The sequence below is a fragment of the Peromyscus leucopus genome, chromosome 5 (assembly GCF_004664715.2).
Source record: "Peromyscus leucopus breed LL Stock chromosome 5, UCI_PerLeu_2.1, whole genome shotgun sequence".
Taxonomy (NCBI): domain Eukaryota; kingdom Metazoa; phylum Chordata; class Mammalia; order Rodentia; family Cricetidae; genus Peromyscus; species Peromyscus leucopus.
The window spans coordinates 36,114,260-36,136,409 of NC_051067.1; the positions used below are offsets into that span (position 1 = coordinate 36,114,260).

Here is a 22,150-nt window from a genome sequence, read left to right on the forward strand (position 1 = left end):
GCAAGCACTCTACCACTGAGCTAAATCCCCAACCCCCAAATGTAATCTTATAAGTTGAATACCCAAGCAGCAGTAGAATGCAGAGCCATCCTGGTGTGAAAGTGAATAAATGTTAATTCTTCTCAAAGTCTTTTCTGCTTTCCCGTTGTTATCCTTATAGATTACTTATGCTTTCTCTTAATCCTGCCTGAATACTTCAGACTTCAATTTGAATATCACCACTGAGAAACATGTCACCACATCCTCTGGCCTGTTGCACTGTGTCTATAAATGTGGGAAATATTTGTTTGTTTTATATTTTCATTTTTAAAGTAGTAAAATAGTCTTGGATTCTGAGCTACATAAAAGGGAATTTCAGCTTCACTCCTAAGATGGTCCTAAGACTGATTAAGTGGCAGATGAACACTAAAGAAATATAGATCTGTTTCATACTTCCTTCCTACTACATTTTTGAATGTTTAAATTAATAATACTTAGGGATAGTCCAATATCATTGAACCTGTATTGGGTGTTATTAGACTAAAAATTTGTTCACAGAATGGTTTTCTTTATAAACTCCCTTAAATGTCCATCTCCTTGATACAATGGATCCAATGAGTAGCAACAATCTCTTATTTTGGTTCTAAATGTATTATCTACCTTCATTCACTGAGATCTAAAATAAGTTTTATGCTGTCTTCTGTGCTTGTCTGTAATACAAATTTCTTTTCTTTTTTTGTTTTTCAAGGCAGGGTTTCTCCATGTAGTTTGGGCGCTTTTCCTGGAACTCACTCTCTAGCCCAGACTGGACTCGAAACTCATAGAGATCTGCCTGCCTCTGCCTCCGGAATGCTGGGATTAAAAGAGTGCACCACCACTGCCCAGAACATGGATTTCTAAACGGTCTTATTAAAAAAAAAATGCCAGAAATTGGGGTGAATTCTGAGAGATCCGAGAGACAGAACAAGCCACATCCACCCTCACCTCACCAACTCCTCAGCTGATCCTTTTTTCATGAATCCTCAAAATGAAATATTCTGAGTTCTCACCCCTGAGGGTCTCAGTAAACTGCTTAAAATGCCTCTAGTTCCTGGTCCTCATGCCTTATGTACTTTTATGCTTCCTGCCATCACTTCCTGGGATTAAAGACAAATATACCTTTCTCTGCCCAGATATCACTTCCTTCCTAGTGCTGGGATTAAAGACATGTGTGATCCCAAATACTTGGTAGCAAAGGCATTAGATCTCAAGTGCTGGTGTTAAAGGTATGTGCCACCATGTCTGGTTCTTTTCAGAGTGTGGCCTTGACCTCACAGAGATCCAGACAGATCTCTGCTTCCCGAGTGATAGGATTAAAGTCATGTATGTCACTACTGTCTGGCCCTATGTCTCATCTAGAGGCTGTTCTGTTCTCTGATCCCCAGATAAGTTTTATTGGGTGCACAATATATCAATCACACTTGTCAAAGTTCAGATTTTTATATGTACATCACAAAAGCCTGGATCCATATTATATTAAATGAAATAAAAGACACTTAGAATTTCATATTAAATCTGTTGTTTCTAAAGAATTAGATTTCAATGTATAAATGAGATCCATTATAGCCATGCATGCACTGAGAAGAAATTAAAGCACTACAGTTATGGTTCAACAAGACTCATGACAGCAGGACATTGCAGGGTTATGCAGTCAGCACTCAGTCATGAAAACACTCAGTTTTAAAGAGCTCTCGGCACCTCAGCATCATAAGGTAAGTGTCCATCTTATGAGTATCCCTTCTCAGGCAGCGGAGCAGGCTATAAAAGGCAAAAAGGCGAGTGTCTTCATCAGATGACTGCAAGTCTGCCAATCCAGACCAGACAGGGTAGGGATCTTTTTCAAATTCATTCTGGCTCTAAACATCAAATGGAAAGGTATTATTCACATTATCCCTTCATGAGTTCTGTTTCTCTCTCTCTCTCTCTCTCTCTCTCTCTCTCTCTCTCTCTCTCTCTCTCTCTGTGTGTGTGTGTGTGTGTGTGTGTGTGTAATAGGCATGATTTGGATGTCACTGGTCAATTTTGGGTAAAGTACCTCCAGTGAAGCCTACTTTGATTTTTGAGAAATCTGCTCTTACTTTTACCTTCAACTCATGGCTAATCTCCTTAAGTATGAGCCACTAGTCTAAGGACTACAAAGGGAAGACACCACATGACCCACTTTATACAAATCCTCAAACTGGACTCAGGTCCTCACACATGGAAGGAAGGCACTTAACAGACATGAGATATCTGCCAGTGCATATGCCTTATAATTTTTTAATTAATTTTGGTAAAACACAGAAGATGATAAATTTATAATGAGAAACCCTGGATGTTGGACTAAATGCATTAGAAACCAAAACATAATTTGGAGACAGGCATATGTATTTTCTGACATGCCACTGATCTCAGATGAGATAGATCCATACACAAGTGTACAGGAGGTGCTATTTGGCTGTATATATGGAATTAAGTAAAATGCCATGAAAAGGCTAGTATCAGTACTTTCCCTTTGGGGAGTTTTACATGTTCTCAGTACTTTCCTTGATGTGTCCTTCATACCATATTAGTTCTGGTAGAGTGTCCTGATACTTTCCTTCCTTTCAGATAAATCCATTCTACATTTTATATACTCGATTGAATCCTTGAACATGAGCAGTATATTTCACTTAACGTACTGTGTGCAGGCAATCCAGGCAATGACTTATATGATCAACTACACATTAGGCTGTAGTGTCCACCCCATCCAGGAAATCCACTGTCAAAATGACTATGAGGCACAGAACTATTTTCTACAGAGATCGCTGTTCTAAGGGCTTAGTAAGTGACCTTGTATTTGGGTATTTCAAAATTCTTGTTGAGTTACACAATTCACAAACTTTATAAATAGAATGACCAAAGACACGTGTTGAAACAGCTTACCCTGGTAAATATGATCTTCATTCTTTCCTGAAGCACAAGGGTTCTGTTCCTCAAAGCATTGGTTCTTTGAAGCATTTTATCAGAAGCTTCCTTGAGAGTGGGCACTGCAGAAATCAGGTGTTTCAGTGGTTCTTCCCAGGCATGGGACATAGTGATCATTGCTTTTAGAAGGTCTTCAGTCTAGGAAAACATCATTGGACATCACCTTAAACTAAGTGTATCTATACAGCTGTGTAGATAGATACTTGTGCATTTTTCACAATGGAGGCAAACTACAGTGTATTTTTATTAGTAGTAATATATGTTAATGACTTCAAAATATATAAATATTACCTGAAAATAAAATTTCAGCTACTGAATTCTACTTTGCTAAATAAAACAAATTGGGTCTTAATAATTTTGACTGTTCAAAATGATCATATTTTGTTTTTCTTTTACATTCTACCATTTGTCCTGGTTGTTTGAACTGTTCTCTTTCATTGCTTACCCAGCCTATGAGAAAATTAGGTTTAGCCACCGAATGAGCTCAGTTGGGAGAGCATTAGACTGGAGAAAATTAGGTTTATAGGGCTCAGAAGGTGTCCAAAATATGACGCATATTACATAGATGCCAACAATGTCAGGAGTTAAAGCTTCAAATCATTTCTATACTACTGGATCAAATTGGTCTCTCATATACTTACTTGAGAATTTTTACTATGGTAAAATATTAAAACAGGTGACTTTAGACAAAATACTTAATAAAATCAAATCCTGCTTTCCTTGTATCTGCATGATTCCTGCTGCCCTTAATTCTAGAGGGGTTGCATATTGACTTGTACAGAAGAAAAATATTTTAAAGCATTCCAGGCATTGGTAGAAATCAGATTGGAATTTTGACCCGGTAACTGTTAATACAAGGCCAGAGTCATACAAAATAAATTCTTTAGTTAGCTGTTTACTATAATGTTTGTAAGTACTCTTAGAGGCTATAAATAATAGTAGATATTGTGGTGGTAATCTAATTGTACTGAAATGTGATTTTGATTGTATGTTAATAAGTTGCCCAGGGGTCAGAGCTATTAGAGCCATAGCAAGAGTGTGCCGGTGGTGGCACACGCCTTTAATCCCATAGATCTCTGTGTGTTCAGGGATACAGCCAGCATTGGAGACATATGCCTTTAAGACCTAGGGGGCTGTACATTCAGACAGTGACGAGGCAGTCACGTGTTTGGGTTTACAACCAATGAGAAGGCAGAACAAAATACTATAAATAGATGAACAGACAGGAAATAGTTCTTTCAGGAAGCTGGGACACCGCAGGCGGAAGGGTGAGGTTTTAGCTCTGAGCTCTGACCTCTCGGCTTTCTCTTTTACATTGTTTCTGTGTTTCTTATTTAATAAGACTGTTGGTTACATCAACAAGATATGATAATAAAGAGTAGAGAGTAATTCAACTATAATCTAAACAAAATGTTTATGAATGAAATGGAGACATCAATGGTGATAACCAACATATTGCAAGCAGTATTAGAAAAAGGATTAAGAATGATTACATGACATGAAAGAAGTTTAGTGTAAATTCTCTTTAATATGCAAAGAAAATGACTTCTGCATACAGTCTGGAGCCACAGTTCATTGGTGTCTTAAAAGTACTGTTATCAGAGAGACTGTTTTTCAACATTAAATATTTCAGTGTCAAAGTGTGCTATTTATATTGTGTAGAAATCAATCTGTATAAATATTTTGTTCTGTTTTTTTTCTTTATTATAAACACACTTTATTCATGAGAATATCTTGTATAGGAGTTATTTATCTTGACAACACTTGAATGACTGCAGAAATAGTCTGTGAAATGGCTATATATATTAAGTTTATATAAATAAAACTGATGTTTATGACAGGTAGACAGAGTGAAGAGATCATAACACACATACATTAGATCTTCAGAGTTATGTAGATGTCTTTCAAACAGAAGCCACCCAGAGGAACATGATATAGTATAGAGAAGAGTCTTTTGTACAGTTAACATGTAGGTAGGAAAAGGCATTTCAGTCAGGGAAGACTGTATAAATTAGGGTGAACAGAAATAGGTCCAGGAGAGTTTAGAAAGATAAGAAGAATGGGCACATGACTTAGTTTAGTAATGTGATCCCAGAGGAGAATTCTTTAGTGCTATATACCATAAACACGAAGGTATTTGCACTTACTCTATATGTATATTTATATATTAAAAATGAGTGTCCAGTTCAGATCAAAACTCCCCTGGGAAAAGCAGAAGGTGTTGATAAAAATATTTTTATATGAGACAGCTACAATTCTGGGACAATATGATTTGGCAGACATTTTAGTTAGTGCTAAGGTTATCATCTGTATGATGTGATAGTTCTTGAGAGTCACATCATTTTTGATTGGATCAGAAATTACCACACCTCTTGTTGACTTAGTAATCACACACAGCACAGTTACCTCTGTATAGCATAATCTGTTTCTTATAAAACAGGGAGGAAACCTACTTTAGTTTCATGGATTTCTTCATGAGACTGTGGGGTGTGGATGGAATCAGTGTGGCATAGGTTGAGCCTCCAGTTCTTGATCCAAGAGGTATTGAAATAATTCATTTCCTGGAAGAAATTAAATGATTTAGTTTACTAAGGATTCAGAATTGAGTAGAAACAAACATGCTATGTTTGATTAACCCTACATTTTAGATATTTAAGAACAAAAATTGAAACAGTAGAATGATGGAAACACCATTTGCCTACCTTTTATTCCCCTTCCATATGCAATCTACCTGAACATCCTCTCAATCTCTTCCCTTGTACTGCACTTGCTATTGTTATTGTTTGGAAAGAAAGCACTAAGATGCACCCAAACCTCTAATTAATTACATCTTTAAGTATCAGTTTTTCTAGGCTGACTGTCATAGAATTGTGACTATATATCCATATTTAAAATAATTATTATTATTGGCACAAACTGATTTTTTTAAATAAGAATTGATCATTTTAACTTGGCTCTCAAATATCATCAAGTGTCAATACAATAAAAAGTTCATGATAAATGTAAGAGTCACAAATGTTGTTACAATCATCAATTAACCATTCAATTCTAGTTACATTTTAAGAAAATATTCAGCAGTGAGTGAAGTAAGAATTCACATAAATATTTAAAATTTCTATACTAATGATATGAAGGATGTACTTGCATAAGATATTTCTTAAGAAAATACAAATTACTTAATTCTAACTGTCAAAGAATTTAAAAGAGTTAAAGCATTCTTAGAAATGTTGTACAGTTAGAAGATGAGGAGAGAAGAATAAGAGGTATGACAAAACTAGTATGAGAAAATAACAACAAGAATGTATATTCCCTATAAATATAGAGATATGAAATCTATATGCTCAATTTTCAATGGACATTTGCTTTGCTGTTTCCTCACTGACAGGCCCTGATAGATGAGTTAAATCCCTGGGGGAGAGGGAATATAGATGGTGTCTAATGTAGCCCTTCAGTTTCACTAAGACACCCATTACTGAAAATGATAAACTGGGATTGTTTGCATTTACGAGCTTATCTATAGCTATTTTGTTTTATTATGTTTTTCACTGTTTACATGATTTCAATTTCCTTAGGTTTATTTCTCTCCACTCACCCAACTAACTTCACTTCCCCTGTTCTAGTTATCTTCAGATCAGTAAGTTAAGAATGCTCATCAAGACAGAACCCAGGATGTATGACCACAAAACCAAAAATTCCAGTGAAGAAATTCAAAGTTGTTATTGTTAAAATTAGTAAAGGAAAATTTGAAATATCATTGAATTTTTTCCAGTTTTTGAGAATTTTATGAAACTTGATATTTTGACCTTTATACATTTTGCTATATGATTCTTTCTATTACCTATAAATTGAAAAATTGAATTGGATACATGACTCATTCCAATTTAATTAGGGATTAGCTATGTGAAGGTACTTTTAGAAAAGAATCCAGAGCAAAGGACATTACTTACAAACTCATGGTATAAATCTGCAGCCAGGAAATATGCGGCATGAGACTGAATAAACGCTCGATAATACAGGGCTTCAGTGGACACAGAGCCAGTTGGTTTGGAGGACACATGCTCCCAAAGCAGCAGATTTGACACCAGCAGCAACATACATACCCCTGCTGTCAGAGAAATGGCAATGAGGTGATCTATACAAATCAGGTTACAACAGTTAAACAAGCTGGGAATGTGTTCTGAGGGCCCTCTGCTATGTGAATTTGGTTGATTTACCTTACTAGAGCATTCACTTTTTCAACTAGCAAAATACAGAGATAGCTACATTTTTCCAGTAAAAGTTTGACATGTGGGAGACTTTTCACAGTTTTCATTTGCTCCAAAAGAGTTTCTCAAGTTTGCAAACACATGGAGTTTGATTAACCAGGAACCAGAGTCTTCAAGTCATTATCTGCACATATTTGAAATTCTAGAGAATTTTTGTTGTCTTTCATTTTATTAAATACATTATTATTGTAACTAATTCATTTTCCTTGTATATATCACTTAAGACTGAGGTGATTTGATAGTTTATTCAGGTTGATTTATGTGAGCAGATATCCAAGCTGGGCACACAAATTAATTATAACTTCCTATTCCTGTGCTTGACACAGTTTACTACTAATTTATTCTCATTTTCTCAATATACACAAATTTCTTATGATAAAATTGAACAGATTGAAGTGTATTATTATTATTATTATTATTATTATTATTATTGGTTTTTCAAGACAGTGTTTCTTTGTGTAGTTTTGGTGCCTATCCTGGACCTTGCTCTGTAGACCAGTCTGGCCCTGAACTCATAGAGATCTGCCTGGCTCTGCCTTCTCAGTGCTGGGATTAAAGGTGTGCACCACAACCATGCAGCTGAGTTGAATTATTTTTAGTATAGACTGTGACTTTTGAAATGGAAGAGATTATAAAACTGATGACTCTTAAGTATCAGTAATGGTGTCCCATTTTGCACTCCTGTTCATAAAGACAACACAATATAACTCTGAGAACTGCCTGTGTCTGCAACACAAGGAAGTTTGTACTTAAAAAATCTGAACTCAAACTTAATCAAGAAAGTAAAATATAGAGAGGTCTTTCAGCTGTGAGCTGACTTGTCTCTAGATTAAGCATAACCAAATATTAGTCCCCTCCAAAATACATAGCAGATCCGACCAAAGAAAATCTACTCTACAAACAAACTTGATGTAATATACACTAAGGGTTACATAGACTATAAGAGGTACCCAGTGAATGGCTACTTACCAGAGCTTGGTAAAATCAAAGCAAGTGGCATCTTGGAGATGATCCACCACAGAATGAACTTCAACTCGGGAAAGCTGCTTCACCTGAGTGCTGCCTTCAGTCAACTTTCCACCTCCCATATATACCACCAGATTGTAGCCAAAGCCAGACCTAGCTGGGGGCTAGATTTAATCTGTGTCTATAAATCTGCCACATTCTTCCCTCAGGGTTTATTAACATCCTATTTACATTTACCACAGTTATATATCAATATGTGTCACACTGCATTTTCCCCAGATGGTCTATAGAATGCAACTCATTCTCTACATCAGAAAAACCACCTCTGTTCATTGGTTTCGTATTTTCAGGTAAGCAGGAGAAAAGACTTATTCCCCAATTCTTTTCCCTAGTTAAATGTCTTATATGTCTGTCGTGTCTTCTGCAATATTTCCTAGTGTTTCTGGTAATGATAAATGTTTTCTATAATGTACCCTATCTCCACATAAGTCAACCATTAACACTGTAAAATATTTATCTCAATAAATAACAGTTCCAGTAATCAACAGGTCTAAACACAAATGTTTAGAAGGCATTTTGACAAGAACTTCATACCCATTGATGAAAAGTCTACTTATAAATGCAGATCATGAGATTTTTAGGCACCTTATTTTTGCTGTCTTAAAATATAACATATTGATTGCTTTATGTGTCTTGAGACTTTGAATATATCTGATAATTGTAGGTTGCAATGGCAAATGCTGTGCCATGGTTTTCCTACTTACTAAACTCTATCAATGTTTCTGATGGCTGTATCCTGTCACTGAATTATAGCAATTTTAGGTAATTATGTTGAAATTGTCTATATAGTGACCAGGATCACCACGAAAGTTATTCCAAGTTGCAATAGATCCTATATCATAGAAGCTCAAAAGGATTATTTTACTTGAGCAAAATATTCAATTTCTTTAGCAATTGGACTAACCATTTATTTCTGCTGTGCAAATAACAACAGAAGCAGCAACATGGATAAAGTTTTGGTATCATGTACCTCACAGGAAAAAGATCTAGAGAAGAAACCAACTTTGACACTGGGATTTTAATTAACATATATATATATATATATGGCTTTTCTTTTTCTGTGCCTCATGAGTCCCAATTTTATTTTCACCACTGTGTTTATTGTTTTTCAAGATGTTTTACAAAACCAGTAAGACATTCAGAGCATAGCTCTATTTCATGGAGAAATTAGAAATGGTAGACAGTTTTTAGTTAATGTGAACTTTATTGATATTGATAATCTGTAAGAATACAAATAAAATTATAACAAAGTCTACTGGAGGAGGAAAATCACTTATGTTTATCAACTATTAATGGAGAAAGTTGATTATGTGAGAATGTACAGGAGAAATTATTCCAGCTATCTATAATCTGCCATTATACCATATGTCTCATCTTGGAATTTTGAATTTTACTGCACCTCAAAATTTAAAAAAAAATTGAGGGGATGCTTAGGTGCATTACGGGGTCAATTAGGACCACATCCTTCTAGGTTCTACTACTTTCACTGAACCCTCAAGCTTCCTTAAGGGATGAGTCATGAACTACAGAAGTCTGGTGACTACAACCTGTTTATTAATAAAGATCTATTTACTTAGAGGCCCAATAATGACTTTAAAATTTCCATCTTAACATCTCCCTTTACTTACAATAATGTAAGTTTTTCTATAAATCACCCTGAAGTAAACTTCTATATTATATAAACATAAATCAACATAACCCATTCCCTTTCATATTCTTAATACAAGAGGGATATTTTCATAGTATACTTTGATGCCTTAGTATCTACTTGACTTAAAGCCATTATTGTGACACTTAGATTCCAAAGACAGACTTCTCTCCCCCCCCCACAGCCCATCTTGATTGTTTAAATACTTGGATTGTTCATAACCTTTCTATGGTAATCACCATTCTCTGGTTTAGTTCTGATTTCTGATTATAATATAGCCAAAATGAGTGTGCCCTACTCCTTGGCTATCAAACTATCACTTCTTTTCACTGAAACATTATAATGTATTCATTAGTTATGTAGCAGTTTTGCTCATTAGCAACATCCAAAAAGATGAGATGTTCCTATCCTCTGTCTACCCAGAGTATAACTCTGCAGATCAATGGTATTTAAAGTTCTTATATCCTGCAATTGTTTTTCTGCATCAGAGCAGGGACAATGTGGGGGTCACATAACCTTCAAGGTAGTGACAATTTCTCAGCATCATAGTCAGACTTAGATATGTACTCAGCTGTGTCCTAAATACTTTTAGAGGTTGTAGGATGTCCCCTGACATGGGTGGAAGGAGAAATTTACATTTTGCACTCTCTCCCAGTTTTGGCAGAAGGTAAAGAACAAAATCAAGCTCATTTTCCTTTACTAATTCTTTTTTACATAATTTCTGGTGAAATTAGAGAAACTGATATTATTAGTTTAAGGATCCCCTACACATAGACAGCTTTGCATTAAGTTCACCATCAGAAAAGTTAATGACCAACTATCACTGTGATCATTATCAGGGAATTCTTTAGGGTTAGTAGTTTTTTTTTCCTGGTGTTCTGATGTAAGACTAAGGCTGTAACTGTTACATCCATACAATTTTGTTGAATAGGTACACATGCGCGCACACTCACACACACACACACACACACACACACACACACACACACACACACCCCACAACCTTTGGTTATGTGGTGCTCTAAGGTGTTTATATATCTTTATTATGTGTGTGTGTGTGAGCATATGTGTGCACTTATACTGGCCTGATAAAAGCCATGGCGTCATTCTCAGAAATACTGTTAACCTCACTTTAAAAATTTGCCTCGCCAAGCTGAACATCACTAATTAGGATAAAAAAGAATGGAAAGACATCCAGGAATCTTTGAGTGTCTTTCTCCCCAGTGCTAAGTTCAGGACATTATACCAGGTGCCATCACTTCTGAGGATCAAATTCAGGTCCATGTGTTTATAATGTAAACAATTCACAGACAGTGCCTTCCACAATAGTGACATGATTTACATATATAGAAGGCTGTGGTTGCTGTATATCATGATTTGAAGAGTTATAGAAAATTCAGTGTTGAACTTGATATGTACTTTTTGCTTTTGATAGTTTGTAAAAAAAATCTACATTTAATAATTTGGTTGAATATTTTCCTTAATTGGTTTTTTCTGTGTGACTGTAAATTTCCAGTCTTCATGCAACAGAAAAAGATTCTCGGGATTCTACTTAGTCTTTTGTGGTATTCTTATGTTTATTTTCTTAAATCTTTATTTCCTCATTTGTTTTGTCAAAGTTATGTAGAATCATCTTACAGAGTATGCTTTATGTGGGGTTCTACAAAGTCAAACATCTCTTGTTTATCCATTTCCATTAAAATTAAATCGGTCCATCTTGGTGAGCTGCTTAGTAAGAAAAAGAATCATAAAAGGGATATGAACAAAATGTTTTAAGAGGGTATGAAAAATTCCCTTCTTCTGGGAACCTCATTTAGCTGAGGTAGGAAGCAGTTCCACAGCTTTAGGAAGACCCTGAAATTCATCACATTTAGTAGGATTCTCCACGCCAGAATGTATGCACTAGGAAGACTGCAGGGAGACACTTCCAGACAAGTTGAGCTGACCAAAACACTCCCAGGCCTGCTGTGTTCCATGGAGGAGACAGAGAAGCAGCTGGATGGACCAGGAGAGTGTCAGGCCTATCAGACTGACTGAAAATCAGCTCCACAACCTTTGAGCTGCTGGCATATTATGTATTGTGCTGTAGTTTTCTAGTTCCCCTGAGGTTTCATCCATCCTGGACTGAGCTTATGGAGATCTAACTCTCCTTCTGTAATGTCTTCTCTTGTCTGTAATCTTTCCCTACTACTAGTGCATTTAAGCACAATAAGATCACAATAAGCACAAATACGGAATTTGATGATTCTTTAACTTTGGTCTACCATTGTCACTCTCTCTGGTGTGAGTGAATGTGCTTTCACTAATCCCTGATAGGATTAATATCATGTAATAGTATCTCATATATCTGTGACCTAAAGACTGCTACTGCCATTGTCTAAGTGAGGATAATAGATTTGAAATATTAAATTTAAAGAATGTGTGTGTTCTCTGTGTATGTGTCTCTCTGTGTGTGTGCCTATGTCTCTGTTTCTGTTTTTCTGTTGCTCTTTGTCTCTTTCTCACTGTCTCACTCTATGCTATATTCAGATGTGAATGCAAGGTACCTCTATTTATTGATACTTTATGGTTATAGCAAGGTCTTACAAAAATCTTGTTTCTTCTCTTTTCCAGTAGGCTGCTGACATCACATACATGAGTCACAGTACTAGTTTAGAATATTGATACTTACTGGATAAAATTCATACTGTATAAATTATGATTAATTATGCAAGAGGAGAAAGTGTTACCAACAGGATTATCCAGGTATCATCAAACCTGTGATTTCCTATATTGACTGGCATGCCATCATATGTTCACTGTAACAAGAGCTGCATCAATAGTAGGGCATGAGGCATACTCAACAAGATAAAAATCATTTATGCTTTTATTAATCAGGTCAAAATCTCTTGTCTGCTTATGTATAGGTCTTACAGGAGAATTTCATTCCATTGTTCTGCTAAAAACATTGAAATTAACTGTCCCATAAGTGTTTCATTTTATACTCAATGATTTGGGAAGCTCTCAGTTCATATCAGCAGCATTCTTATGTGCTGTATAGATATTTATTCAGAAATTAGTTACTGTTGAGCATTCACAGTGCAAATTGTTGAGAATATTCAGCTTCCAGTGAGGTAAGTATGCAGAAAGACAGTATTTTTAAGAAATGTGAGGGCCATTACACACCCGTATTCATAGAAAATCTTTCGATATTTTATGAGCTGCATATGATCAAACCAGGATAATACTCCATAATCACTTAAAAGGGAGCTAATGAAGTCCTATAACTTTCTGAGCTGTTAATTGTAGTGATCCCTTCTGGGGAGAGGAGAGCAATTTTTCTACAGGAATGAAGGCTCTGAGAGACTACCCATGATCAGGTAGATGATTTAACCCATGACATTTACACATTGTACCAAGGAGATTTCATGCGATCAAATAAGAAGACATGAGCATGAAAGGAAAAAGTGAGAGAGCAGATGTGGTAGGAATTTTGAAGTAAGATTGTGAGATGTCAATTTGCTGAGAGCACATTAAATATTTGAAAGGAATATTTAACATTAAAAAGCTATGCATTTTCATGGCTCTTATTTTAGCTTTTTAAAGAAATTATAAATCTTCTGCAGCAGGTTCTCTACACCGGAGTTTGACCCTGACATGAACCCACACACCTATGTACATATAATTTTTGACAAAGAGGCCAAAAGTGTACAATGGAAAAAAGAAAGCATCTTCAACAAATGGTGCTTGTATAACTGGATATCAAAGTGTAGAAGGCTGCAAATAGATCCATATCTGTCACTGTGCACAAAACTTAAGTCCAAGTGGATCAAGGACCTCAACATAAAATCCAACTACTCTGAATCTGCTAGAAGAGAAAGTAGGAAGTAGTCTTGAATGCATTGGCAAAGGATATCACTTCCTAAATATAACACCAGTAGCACAGATACTGAGAGAAACAATCAATCAATGGGACCTCTTGAAACAGAGAAGCTTTTGTAAAGCAAAGGATATGGTCAACAAGGCAAAGCGACAGCCTACAGAATGGGAAAAGATCTTCACCAACCCCACATCTGACAGAGGACTGATATCTAGAATATATAAGGAACTCAAGAAATTAGACATCAAAACGACCAACAGTCCAATTGAGAAATGGGCTATAGAACTAAACAGAGAATTCTCAACAGAGGAAACCCAAATGGCTGAAAGACATTTAAGGAATTGCTCAACATCCCTAATCATCAGGGAAATGCAAATCAAAACAACTCTGAGATACCACCTTATGCATGTCAGAATGGCTAAGATCAAAAACACTGAAGACACTTTATGCTGGAGAGGATGTGGAACTAGGGGAACTCTCCTCCACTGCTGGTGGGAATGAAAGCTTGTACAACCACTTTGGAAATCAATATGGTGCTTTCTTAGAAAATTGGGAATCAATCTCCCCCAAGATCCAGCTATACCACTCTTGGGCATATACCCGAAAAATGCTCAATCATACCCCAAGAGCACTTGCTCAGCTATATTCATAACAGCATTGTTTGTAATAGCCAAAACTTGGAAAAATCCTATATGCCCTTCAACTGAAGAATGGATAAATAAATTATGGCACATATACACAGTGGAATACTACTCAGCAGAGAAAAAAAATGACATCATGCGGTTTGCAGGCAAATGGATGGATCTAGAAAAAATCATCCTGAGTGAGGTAACCCAAACTCAAAAAGACAAATATGGTATGTACTCACAAACAGGAGGATACTAGAGGTGGAACAAGGATGACTGGACTGCTACTCACATCACCAGGGAGGCTACCTGGAAAACAGGACCCCAAGAAAGACACAAGGATCGCCCAATGATGAAGAAATAGCTGAGATCTACATGAACAACCTGGACATGAGTGGGAGTAATGAAGGGCGATGGTCGAGGGAAAGAGAGCCTGTGAAAGTGGGAGATCCCATCTTGATCAAGAACAGAGAGGGAGAACAAGGAATAGGGGACCATGGTAAATGAAGACCACATGAGAAAAGGAAGAAACAAAGTGCTAGAGAGACCCACAGAAATCCACAAAGATACCCCCACAATAGACTGCTGGCAATGGTCTAGAGACAGCCGGAACTGACCTACTCTGGTGATGGGATGGCCAAACACCCTAATAGTCATGCCAGAAACCCCATCCAAGGACTGAGGGATCTGAATGCAGAGATCCATGACTAGGCCCCGGGTGGCGCTCCATGAGTCCAATTAGAGAGAAAGAGGAGGGTTTATATGAGTGAGAATTGTTAAAACCAAGGTTGGATAAAGCACAGGGACAAATAGCCAAATGAATGGAAACACATGAACTATGAACCAAAGGCTGAGGGCCCCCCAGCTGGATCAGGCCTTCTGAATAGGTGAGACAGTTGATTGGCTTGATCTGTTTGGGAGGCATCTAGGCAGTGGTACTGGGTCCTGTGCTCATTGCATGAGTTGGCTATTTGAAACCTGGGGCTTATGCAGGGACGCTTGGCTCAGTCTGGGAGGAGGGGACTGGACCTGCATGGACTGATTCTACCAGGTTGATCTTAGTCCTCAGGGGAAGCTTTGCCCTGGAGGAGGTGAGAATGGCGGGTGGGCTTGGGGGGCAGGGGGGGGGGGCAGGAGGGGGGAGAACAAGGGAATAGGTGGCTGATATGTAGAACTGAATGATATTGTAAAATAAAATAAAAGGAAAACAATGGAAGGAATAACTTACATTCATTTTCTTAATGTAGATAAACTATATTTGAAATTAAATTTTATAACCACAGTATAAATAGAATGTAAATTCACTAAATAGGACCAACTATGTTTTTCTTATTTATTTTCATGTGAAAAAAATCTAGTTTAATATAAAAGAAATCCTTAAAAAGATGGGACCTGAAACACAGAGAATAATCTTTATAGAAAGGGTTTCTCTATTAAATTCTCAAATATTTCATTTTGAGTAAACAAGAGTATATTGATTCTGCTTGATACCTGATTTTAAGTTGTGAAATAAACTTTTATCTTCATTTTTCCCTCTGACATCTTGATTATAGCCTCTCCACTTCTCCCAATGCCCCCTAAAACCACCCCTTTCCCTTGGATCCATTGTGCCACCTCTAGCTTCAGAAAAGGACAGACTTCCAACGATATCAATGGATAGAGCATAAGAAGATGCAGTAAATGTAGACAACACACTCCTATCACAGCTTGGTTAGGAAACCCTGTAGGAAGAAAATGGTCCCAAGAGCAGGGAGTCAGGGACACTCCTATTCCCACTTTTAGGAGTCCAACTAAAACCACAAGCTAAACAGTCCCATGAAAGGTCCTTGACTGTTATTTCTGTCTCTGTGAGCCCTTATGAGCCCTGCTTAGTTTATTCTGTGTGCTGTGTTCTTCTGGTGTCCTTGACCCTCCTGACACCTACAATTCCTCCTCCATCTCTTCTGCAGTTTTCCTGAACTCCATCATATTTAGGTGTAGGTATGTGCATCTGCTCAGGATGATGCAGGAGGAAGCCTCTCTGATAAATATTAGGCTAGGCATCAATCTATGAGTATAGCATAATATTATTAGGAATCATTTCTTTTGATTTAATTAAAAGCTAACATCTGCTTATAAGTAAGGAAATTTCATGTTTGTCTTTGGGTCTGAGACTTTTTCTTTTGTCTCAGTTGTGTTTTGTTCTACCTTAGGGCTCTAAGTCACCCAGCTTCCAGTTCCTGGCCATCCAGTCAATGAGAGGAATGTACTCCCTCTCATGGCTTAAGCCCCATGTTAGATAAGTCATTGGTCTGCCATTCCCACAGGCTCTGAGAGCACATCTTGAAGGCATTACAGGTGTGGGTCAAAAGTTTTCTGGTTAGGTTGGTGTCCCTGTCATTCCATTGGGAGCCTTGCCTGGTTACAGAAAATGTGGCCATCAATATGGTCATTCATCAGAAAAATGGGAATTGGTCTATCTCAAAACTGAGCTATACCATTTTGGGGCATGTACCTATAAGAAGCCCCATCCTACAAGGACAGTAGCTCAACAACATTTATAGCAGCTTTTTTAATAATAACTACAAACTGGAAGCAACCTTGTTGTCCCTCAAATGAAGAATAGCTGAAGATAATGTGGTATATTACATATTGGAGTATTCTACAGGTGTTAGAATGAAATGACATCATGAAATTTTCAGGGAAATGAAAGGAACTAGAAAAAAATAGTTATCCTGAGTGAGGCAACTCAGACCCAAAGACAAACATGGAATTTCCTTACTTATAAGTAGATGTGAGCTTTTAATTAAGTTTAATCCCATGACAATCTGTAGACCCAGAGAAGCTAACAAGGAGAGCTCTATCAGGAATGGAGGGCTCTCCCTGGGAAGAGGAACAACAGTACAGTTTGTGGGTGTACTGGTTGTGGGTTGGCACAGGGAAAGGAGAGAGCAGGTAGGGGAGGAAGGGGCAGAGGAGGAAAGCACAGTGAGTGACCTCTAGGGTACTTTTAGTGGTTAGTAAGGAAACCTAATGCAAAAGAAAAGTTCCTGGCACCTATGATGGTGGCCCTATGAGAGACTCCTAGAAAAGGAAGATAAGGAGCCTGAACAAGCCATGTTTTTTTCTTTTTAAAATCAGCTCCTTTTTTGGACTTATTATAATTAAGTGACATGACAAGATTGATATTTGAATATTAGAGTAAGAAATTTTTTATAAGTTATTTATTTTATTAATCTGTTAAAATTTATTTTAGATACAAACCTCGCTTTTCCCTCCCACTTCTCTAAATCCCTTCCAGCAACTCCATTCTAACCCACTGACCCCCAACACGTAGCAACTCCTACAAGTGGGTAAGGCCTCCCATGGGAATCAACAAAACATGGCAGATCAATTTGAGGCAAGAACAAACTTTTTCCCCCTGCATCAAGGCAGAGACAGGCAACCCACCGCAGGAAATAGTTTCCAAAGAGCCAGCTCATGCACCAGGGACAGATCTTGGTCACATTGTTAGTTGCCCCAGAAACACACCAAGCTACATAACTGTCACCCACAAGCAGGGTGCCTAGTTCAATTCCATGCAGGCTCCCAAGCTGTCAGTCTAGAGTCCCTGAGCTCAGTTCATCTGTCTCTATGGGTTTCTCCTTCATGATCTTGACTCCCCTTGCTTATATAATCTCTCCTCTCTCTCTTCAACTGAATTCCCAGAGCTCAGGCCAGTGCGTGGTTGTGGATCTCTGCAACTGCTTTCACCAGTTACTGGATGAAGGTTCTGTGATAACAATTAGGGTAGTCATCTGTCTGATTACAGGAGAAAGTCAGTTCAGGCACCCTCTCCACTGTTGATAGGAGTCTTAGTTGGGGTCACACTTGTGGATTCCCATAAGTTATTCTGGCACCGGGTTACTTCCTCACTCCACAATGGCATCCTCTGTTTAGATATCTCCATCTACATCCCTCCCCCAACTCAATCATCTTAATCCCTCATGTTCCCATCCCCATCACCACTCCTCTAATTCCCCCACCCCCAGTTTACCCATGAGATCTCATCTATTTCCCCTCCACATGGAAATCAATGTGTCCCTCTTAGGGACCTCCTTGTTACCTAGATTCTCTGGGGGCTGTAGATTATCCTTTGCTTTACATCTACTATCCACCTATGAGTGAGTATATACCACGTTTGTCTTTCTGGGTCTGAGTTACCCCACTCAGGAAGATTATTTCTTGTTCCATCATTGTGCTGGCAAACTTCATGATGTCATTGTTTTTTACCACTGAAAAATACTTCATTGTTTAAATGTATCACATTTTCTTTATTCATTCTTTGGTTCAGGGGCATCTAGGTCGTTCCCTTAAAGGTTTTTTTTTTTGCATTTAATTGTATATCTATACACATATGACTGTTTTGAGACATGCATGTAATTGCACACTTAGGGCTTTCCTGTAGAGATCAAAGGCTTGCATGCCAGAGTTGGTTCTCTCCTCCAATAGTGAGAGTCTCAAGGATTGTAGTCAATTTATTAGGCTTAGAAACAAATGCCTTTATGTTTTGAAGTATATGACTATCACCACAAAATTATTGTCAAACAGTTGAGTTAACTGAACTTTCAATGCAATTCCCACAATGCTCATATTGAAGATGTCACTCCTAAGTAGGCTCATATGCCTTCAATCATTAGCAGGCAAACTATATTCCTGCTTTTATACAGGTAATTTTCCACTTTCTTATGAGTCTATTTCTAAACTTCCATTGTTTCATTGTGTTTTTGTGTCCATTCTACATAAATCTGTTTTGGCTGTAAATGATTTTCATAAAGAAAGGACATCTCTGCTTATTACTGGGCATTTTGGAAAGCTGTGTGCAAGGAGACAGGTCTGTTGTAAAGTCACATTTAGATGAACTTAGAAATATTTCAGGTTTCAGCAGTGACTAAAATGGAATATTCTTTTACATATTAGAAGTAGATATCTAAAATTATTCAACTTTAAAATATTTTCATTCTTCTTTGAGAAATGCACAAAAATTATTTCATTATAATTCCTCCTTATTATACTCTTCATGAATGTCTTCCATGTTTTACCTGGCAAATTCATGTTCTGTGTCCTTCTAAAAAAATGGGGAAAGAAAATAACACATTACAACATATTATTTAATATATCTAGAGAAGCTAGTCCTAAGAGTGAGACTTATCCAAAATTTGTTATATACTCAGTGTCACAAGATTAAGGAAAAAAAAGAAAATATCTTGATTTTCTTATTCTTCTCCTAAAACAAGGATTCTCAACCTGTGGGTAATGGCCCCTTTGGTGTAGAATGACTCTTTTAGAAATGTTAAATGATGTGAGGGATTGTAGGGCAGGACAGAAAAATAAATATATGTAGAGATAAATTAATACTAAAGGCTTTCAGAAAAAGTAATGTGAAAATTTTTACTATAGTAGTTTCCTAAAATATAAGCATATACTTACATTTTAAAAAAGCTCAATGGAATTATCCTACAGTGGGACAACAATATACATATTAGACTCCACAGGATAACAAGTAAATGCACCTTGTTAGGATTGGGTCACTTCTATCAAAATTGTTGGCCAATGAGAGCCTCATAGACTGTCAAACAATACAGGTTATTGCCATTGCTCTAGGTTACCCTCTAGAACACGATATTTAAACCCTATCACTGAAGACTCTGCTATACTGAGCCATAGTAAAGCCTTGTGAGTATGTTGGTTTATTATTTATTAACCTAAGATTATTTATAGTAATTCTGGCAAATAGAATAATAAAATATAGGAAAAGAAAGTTCATGAATATTTATACCAAGCTTTATTTATCTCACTGTCTTCTTCTGGATTTTTCATCACTCAGTTATTCTAGTCTTCAGTTTCTTGGTCTCTTTTAATCTTTGCTTCTTTTATCCTAGAGTTGTACTAGTGATGTTCCTGCTATCCTGTTTCTTTCCTTTTAGCCAAGCTGACTTTCTTACACAGACTTTTTGTATAACTACTCCATGATATCTCAAATTTTGCCTGGACTCAGTCCGTGTCTACCAACTTAAACGGTCCACAAACCCCAAAACTGGATTAATATTATTTTGTTTTCCACATCTAAAGTATTTCTTTCAGTCTCCAAATTGCCTTCAATACCTACATTGACATCCATCATTCTTTACTGCATAACAATGATTTTTTTCCTGCCGAAATTATGAATCCTCTATTAAAAACCAGGCTTTTCCTGTGCTTACCCTGGAGTGATGTGTATATCATAACATCATAGGAAATTACTAGTACCCATTTAGAAGAAACATGATTTATAGTTATTTACTACTTCTCTAAAGTGCTGTATATGTGACTACCTCAGAGTTTTGTACATAATCAGAATAGTTATATCATAGAATCTTCAAGAAGAATTGTTAGATGTGATATCTTCCTATTTGTCAGTGTTCCATCATGCTTTCAAGTGTCCAGTTCTAAACCATCTGCATCTTGAAACTCTGCTTTCATATTCTCATCTTCATTTACCACTGAAATACTTCTGATTTATTTCGACTGAGTGCATCAGCCATTATATTGATCTTAGTATAACATTTGTTTATTTAGAAATTTATTTCACACAGCCATCTTCGTGTGAAAGTGAGTAACTGCTATTTCTTCCCAAATATCTTTTCTGCTTTCCCGTTGCTATCCTTATAGATTACTTATGCTTTCTCTTAATCCTGCCTGAAAACTTCAGACTCCAATTTGAATATCACCACTGAGAAACATGTCACCACGTCCTCTGGCCTGTTGCACTGTGTCTATAAATGTGGGAAAGACTTGTTTGTTTTATATTTTTTGTTGGTTTTTTGAGACAGGGTTTCTCTGTGTAGCTTTGGAGCCTATCCTGGATCTCACTCTGTAGCCCAGGCTGGCCTCGAACTCACAGAGATCTGCCTGGCTCTGCCTCCAAAGTGCTGGGATTAAAGGCATGTGCAACCACCACCTGTTGTTTTATATTTTCATTTTTAAAGTAGTAAAATAGTCTCAAATTCTGAGCTACATAAATGGGAAATTCAGGTTCTTTTCTAAGGAGGTCCTTAGAGTGATTAAGGTGGCAGATGGGCACTAGAGAAATATAGATCTGTTTCACTCTTCTTTCCTACTTACATTTTTGAATGTTTAAATTAATTTTGTAACTTGAATTTCTAAAAGGTCTCATTAATAAAAAAAACCCAGTGCCAGAAATTGGGGTGAATTCTGAGAGATCAGAGAGACAGAACAAGCCACAACCAACCTCACCTCATCAACTCTTCAGCTGATCTTGTTTCCACAAATCCTTGAACTGAAAGATTCTGAGTTCCCACCCCTGAGGATCTCAGTTGAACTGCTTAAAAGGCCTCTTGTTACTGGTCTTTATGCCTTATATACCATTCTGCTTCCTGCCATCACTTCCTGGGATTAAAGGCAAATTACCTTTCTCTGCCTAGACATCACTTTCTTCCTAGTGCTGGGATTAAAGGCAGTTGTGCTTCCCAAATCCTTGGTAGCAAAGACATTAGATCTCAAGTGTTGGGATTAAAGGCATGTGCCACCATGCCTGGTTCTGTCCAGAGTGTGGCCTTGAACTCACAGAGATCCAGACAGATCACTGCCTCCCAAGTAATAGGATTAAAGGCATCTGTGCCACCACTGTCTGGCTCCTATGTCTAATCTAGTTGCTGTTCTGCTCTCTGATTCCCGGATAAGTTTTATTGGGGTGCACAATATATCAACCACACTTGTCAAAGTTCAGATTTTTACATGCACA

The 22,150-nt window shown here is 37.1% G+C and overlaps 1 protein-coding gene across 2 annotated transcripts; it reads right to left on the reverse strand.

The window, feature by feature from the left end:
* Nucleotides 1–1,556: 1,556 nt before the first annotated feature.
* On the reverse strand, nucleotides 1,557–8,328 carry LOC114701771 (prolactin-3D1-like). Of its 2 annotated transcripts, none has more exons than XM_037205860.1 (5): nucleotides 8,199–8,328; nucleotides 6,912–7,066; nucleotides 5,418–5,525; nucleotides 2,923–3,102; nucleotides 1,557–1,874 (listed from the first exon to the last, which is right to left on the reverse strand). In XM_037205860.1, exons 1-5 carry the CDS (start codon nucleotides 8,227–8,229, stop codon nucleotides 1,677–1,679), a joined length of 672 nt encoding a protein of 223 aa, XP_037061755.1. In that variant the 5' UTR covers nucleotides 8,230–8,328; the 3' UTR covers nucleotides 1,557–1,676. The 2 variants fall into 2 exon arrangements, with proteins under 2 accessions (XP_037061755.1, XP_028737786.1); XM_028881953.2 differs by having other exon boundaries at nucleotides 1,662–1,874; nucleotides 6,912–7,069; nucleotides 8,199–8,307.
* Nucleotides 8,329–22,150: the final 13,822 nt, after the last annotated feature.

Excerpts from the sequence above, each read along its gene's own strand:
- LOC114701771 (XM_028881953.2), bottom strand. The coding sequence starts at position 8,229 with ATGCCACTTGCTTTGATTTTACCAAGCTCTG. Across the intron at positions 7,070-8,198 it reads TTTGATTTTACCAAGCTCTG|CAGGGGTATGTATGTTGCTG; the intron begins GTAAGTAGCCAT and ends TTTCTCTGACAG. Across the intron at positions 1,875-2,922 it reads TGAAGATCATATTTACCAGG|AGCCAGAATGAATTTGAAAA; the intron begins GTAAGCTGTTTC and ends TTTGATGTTTAG.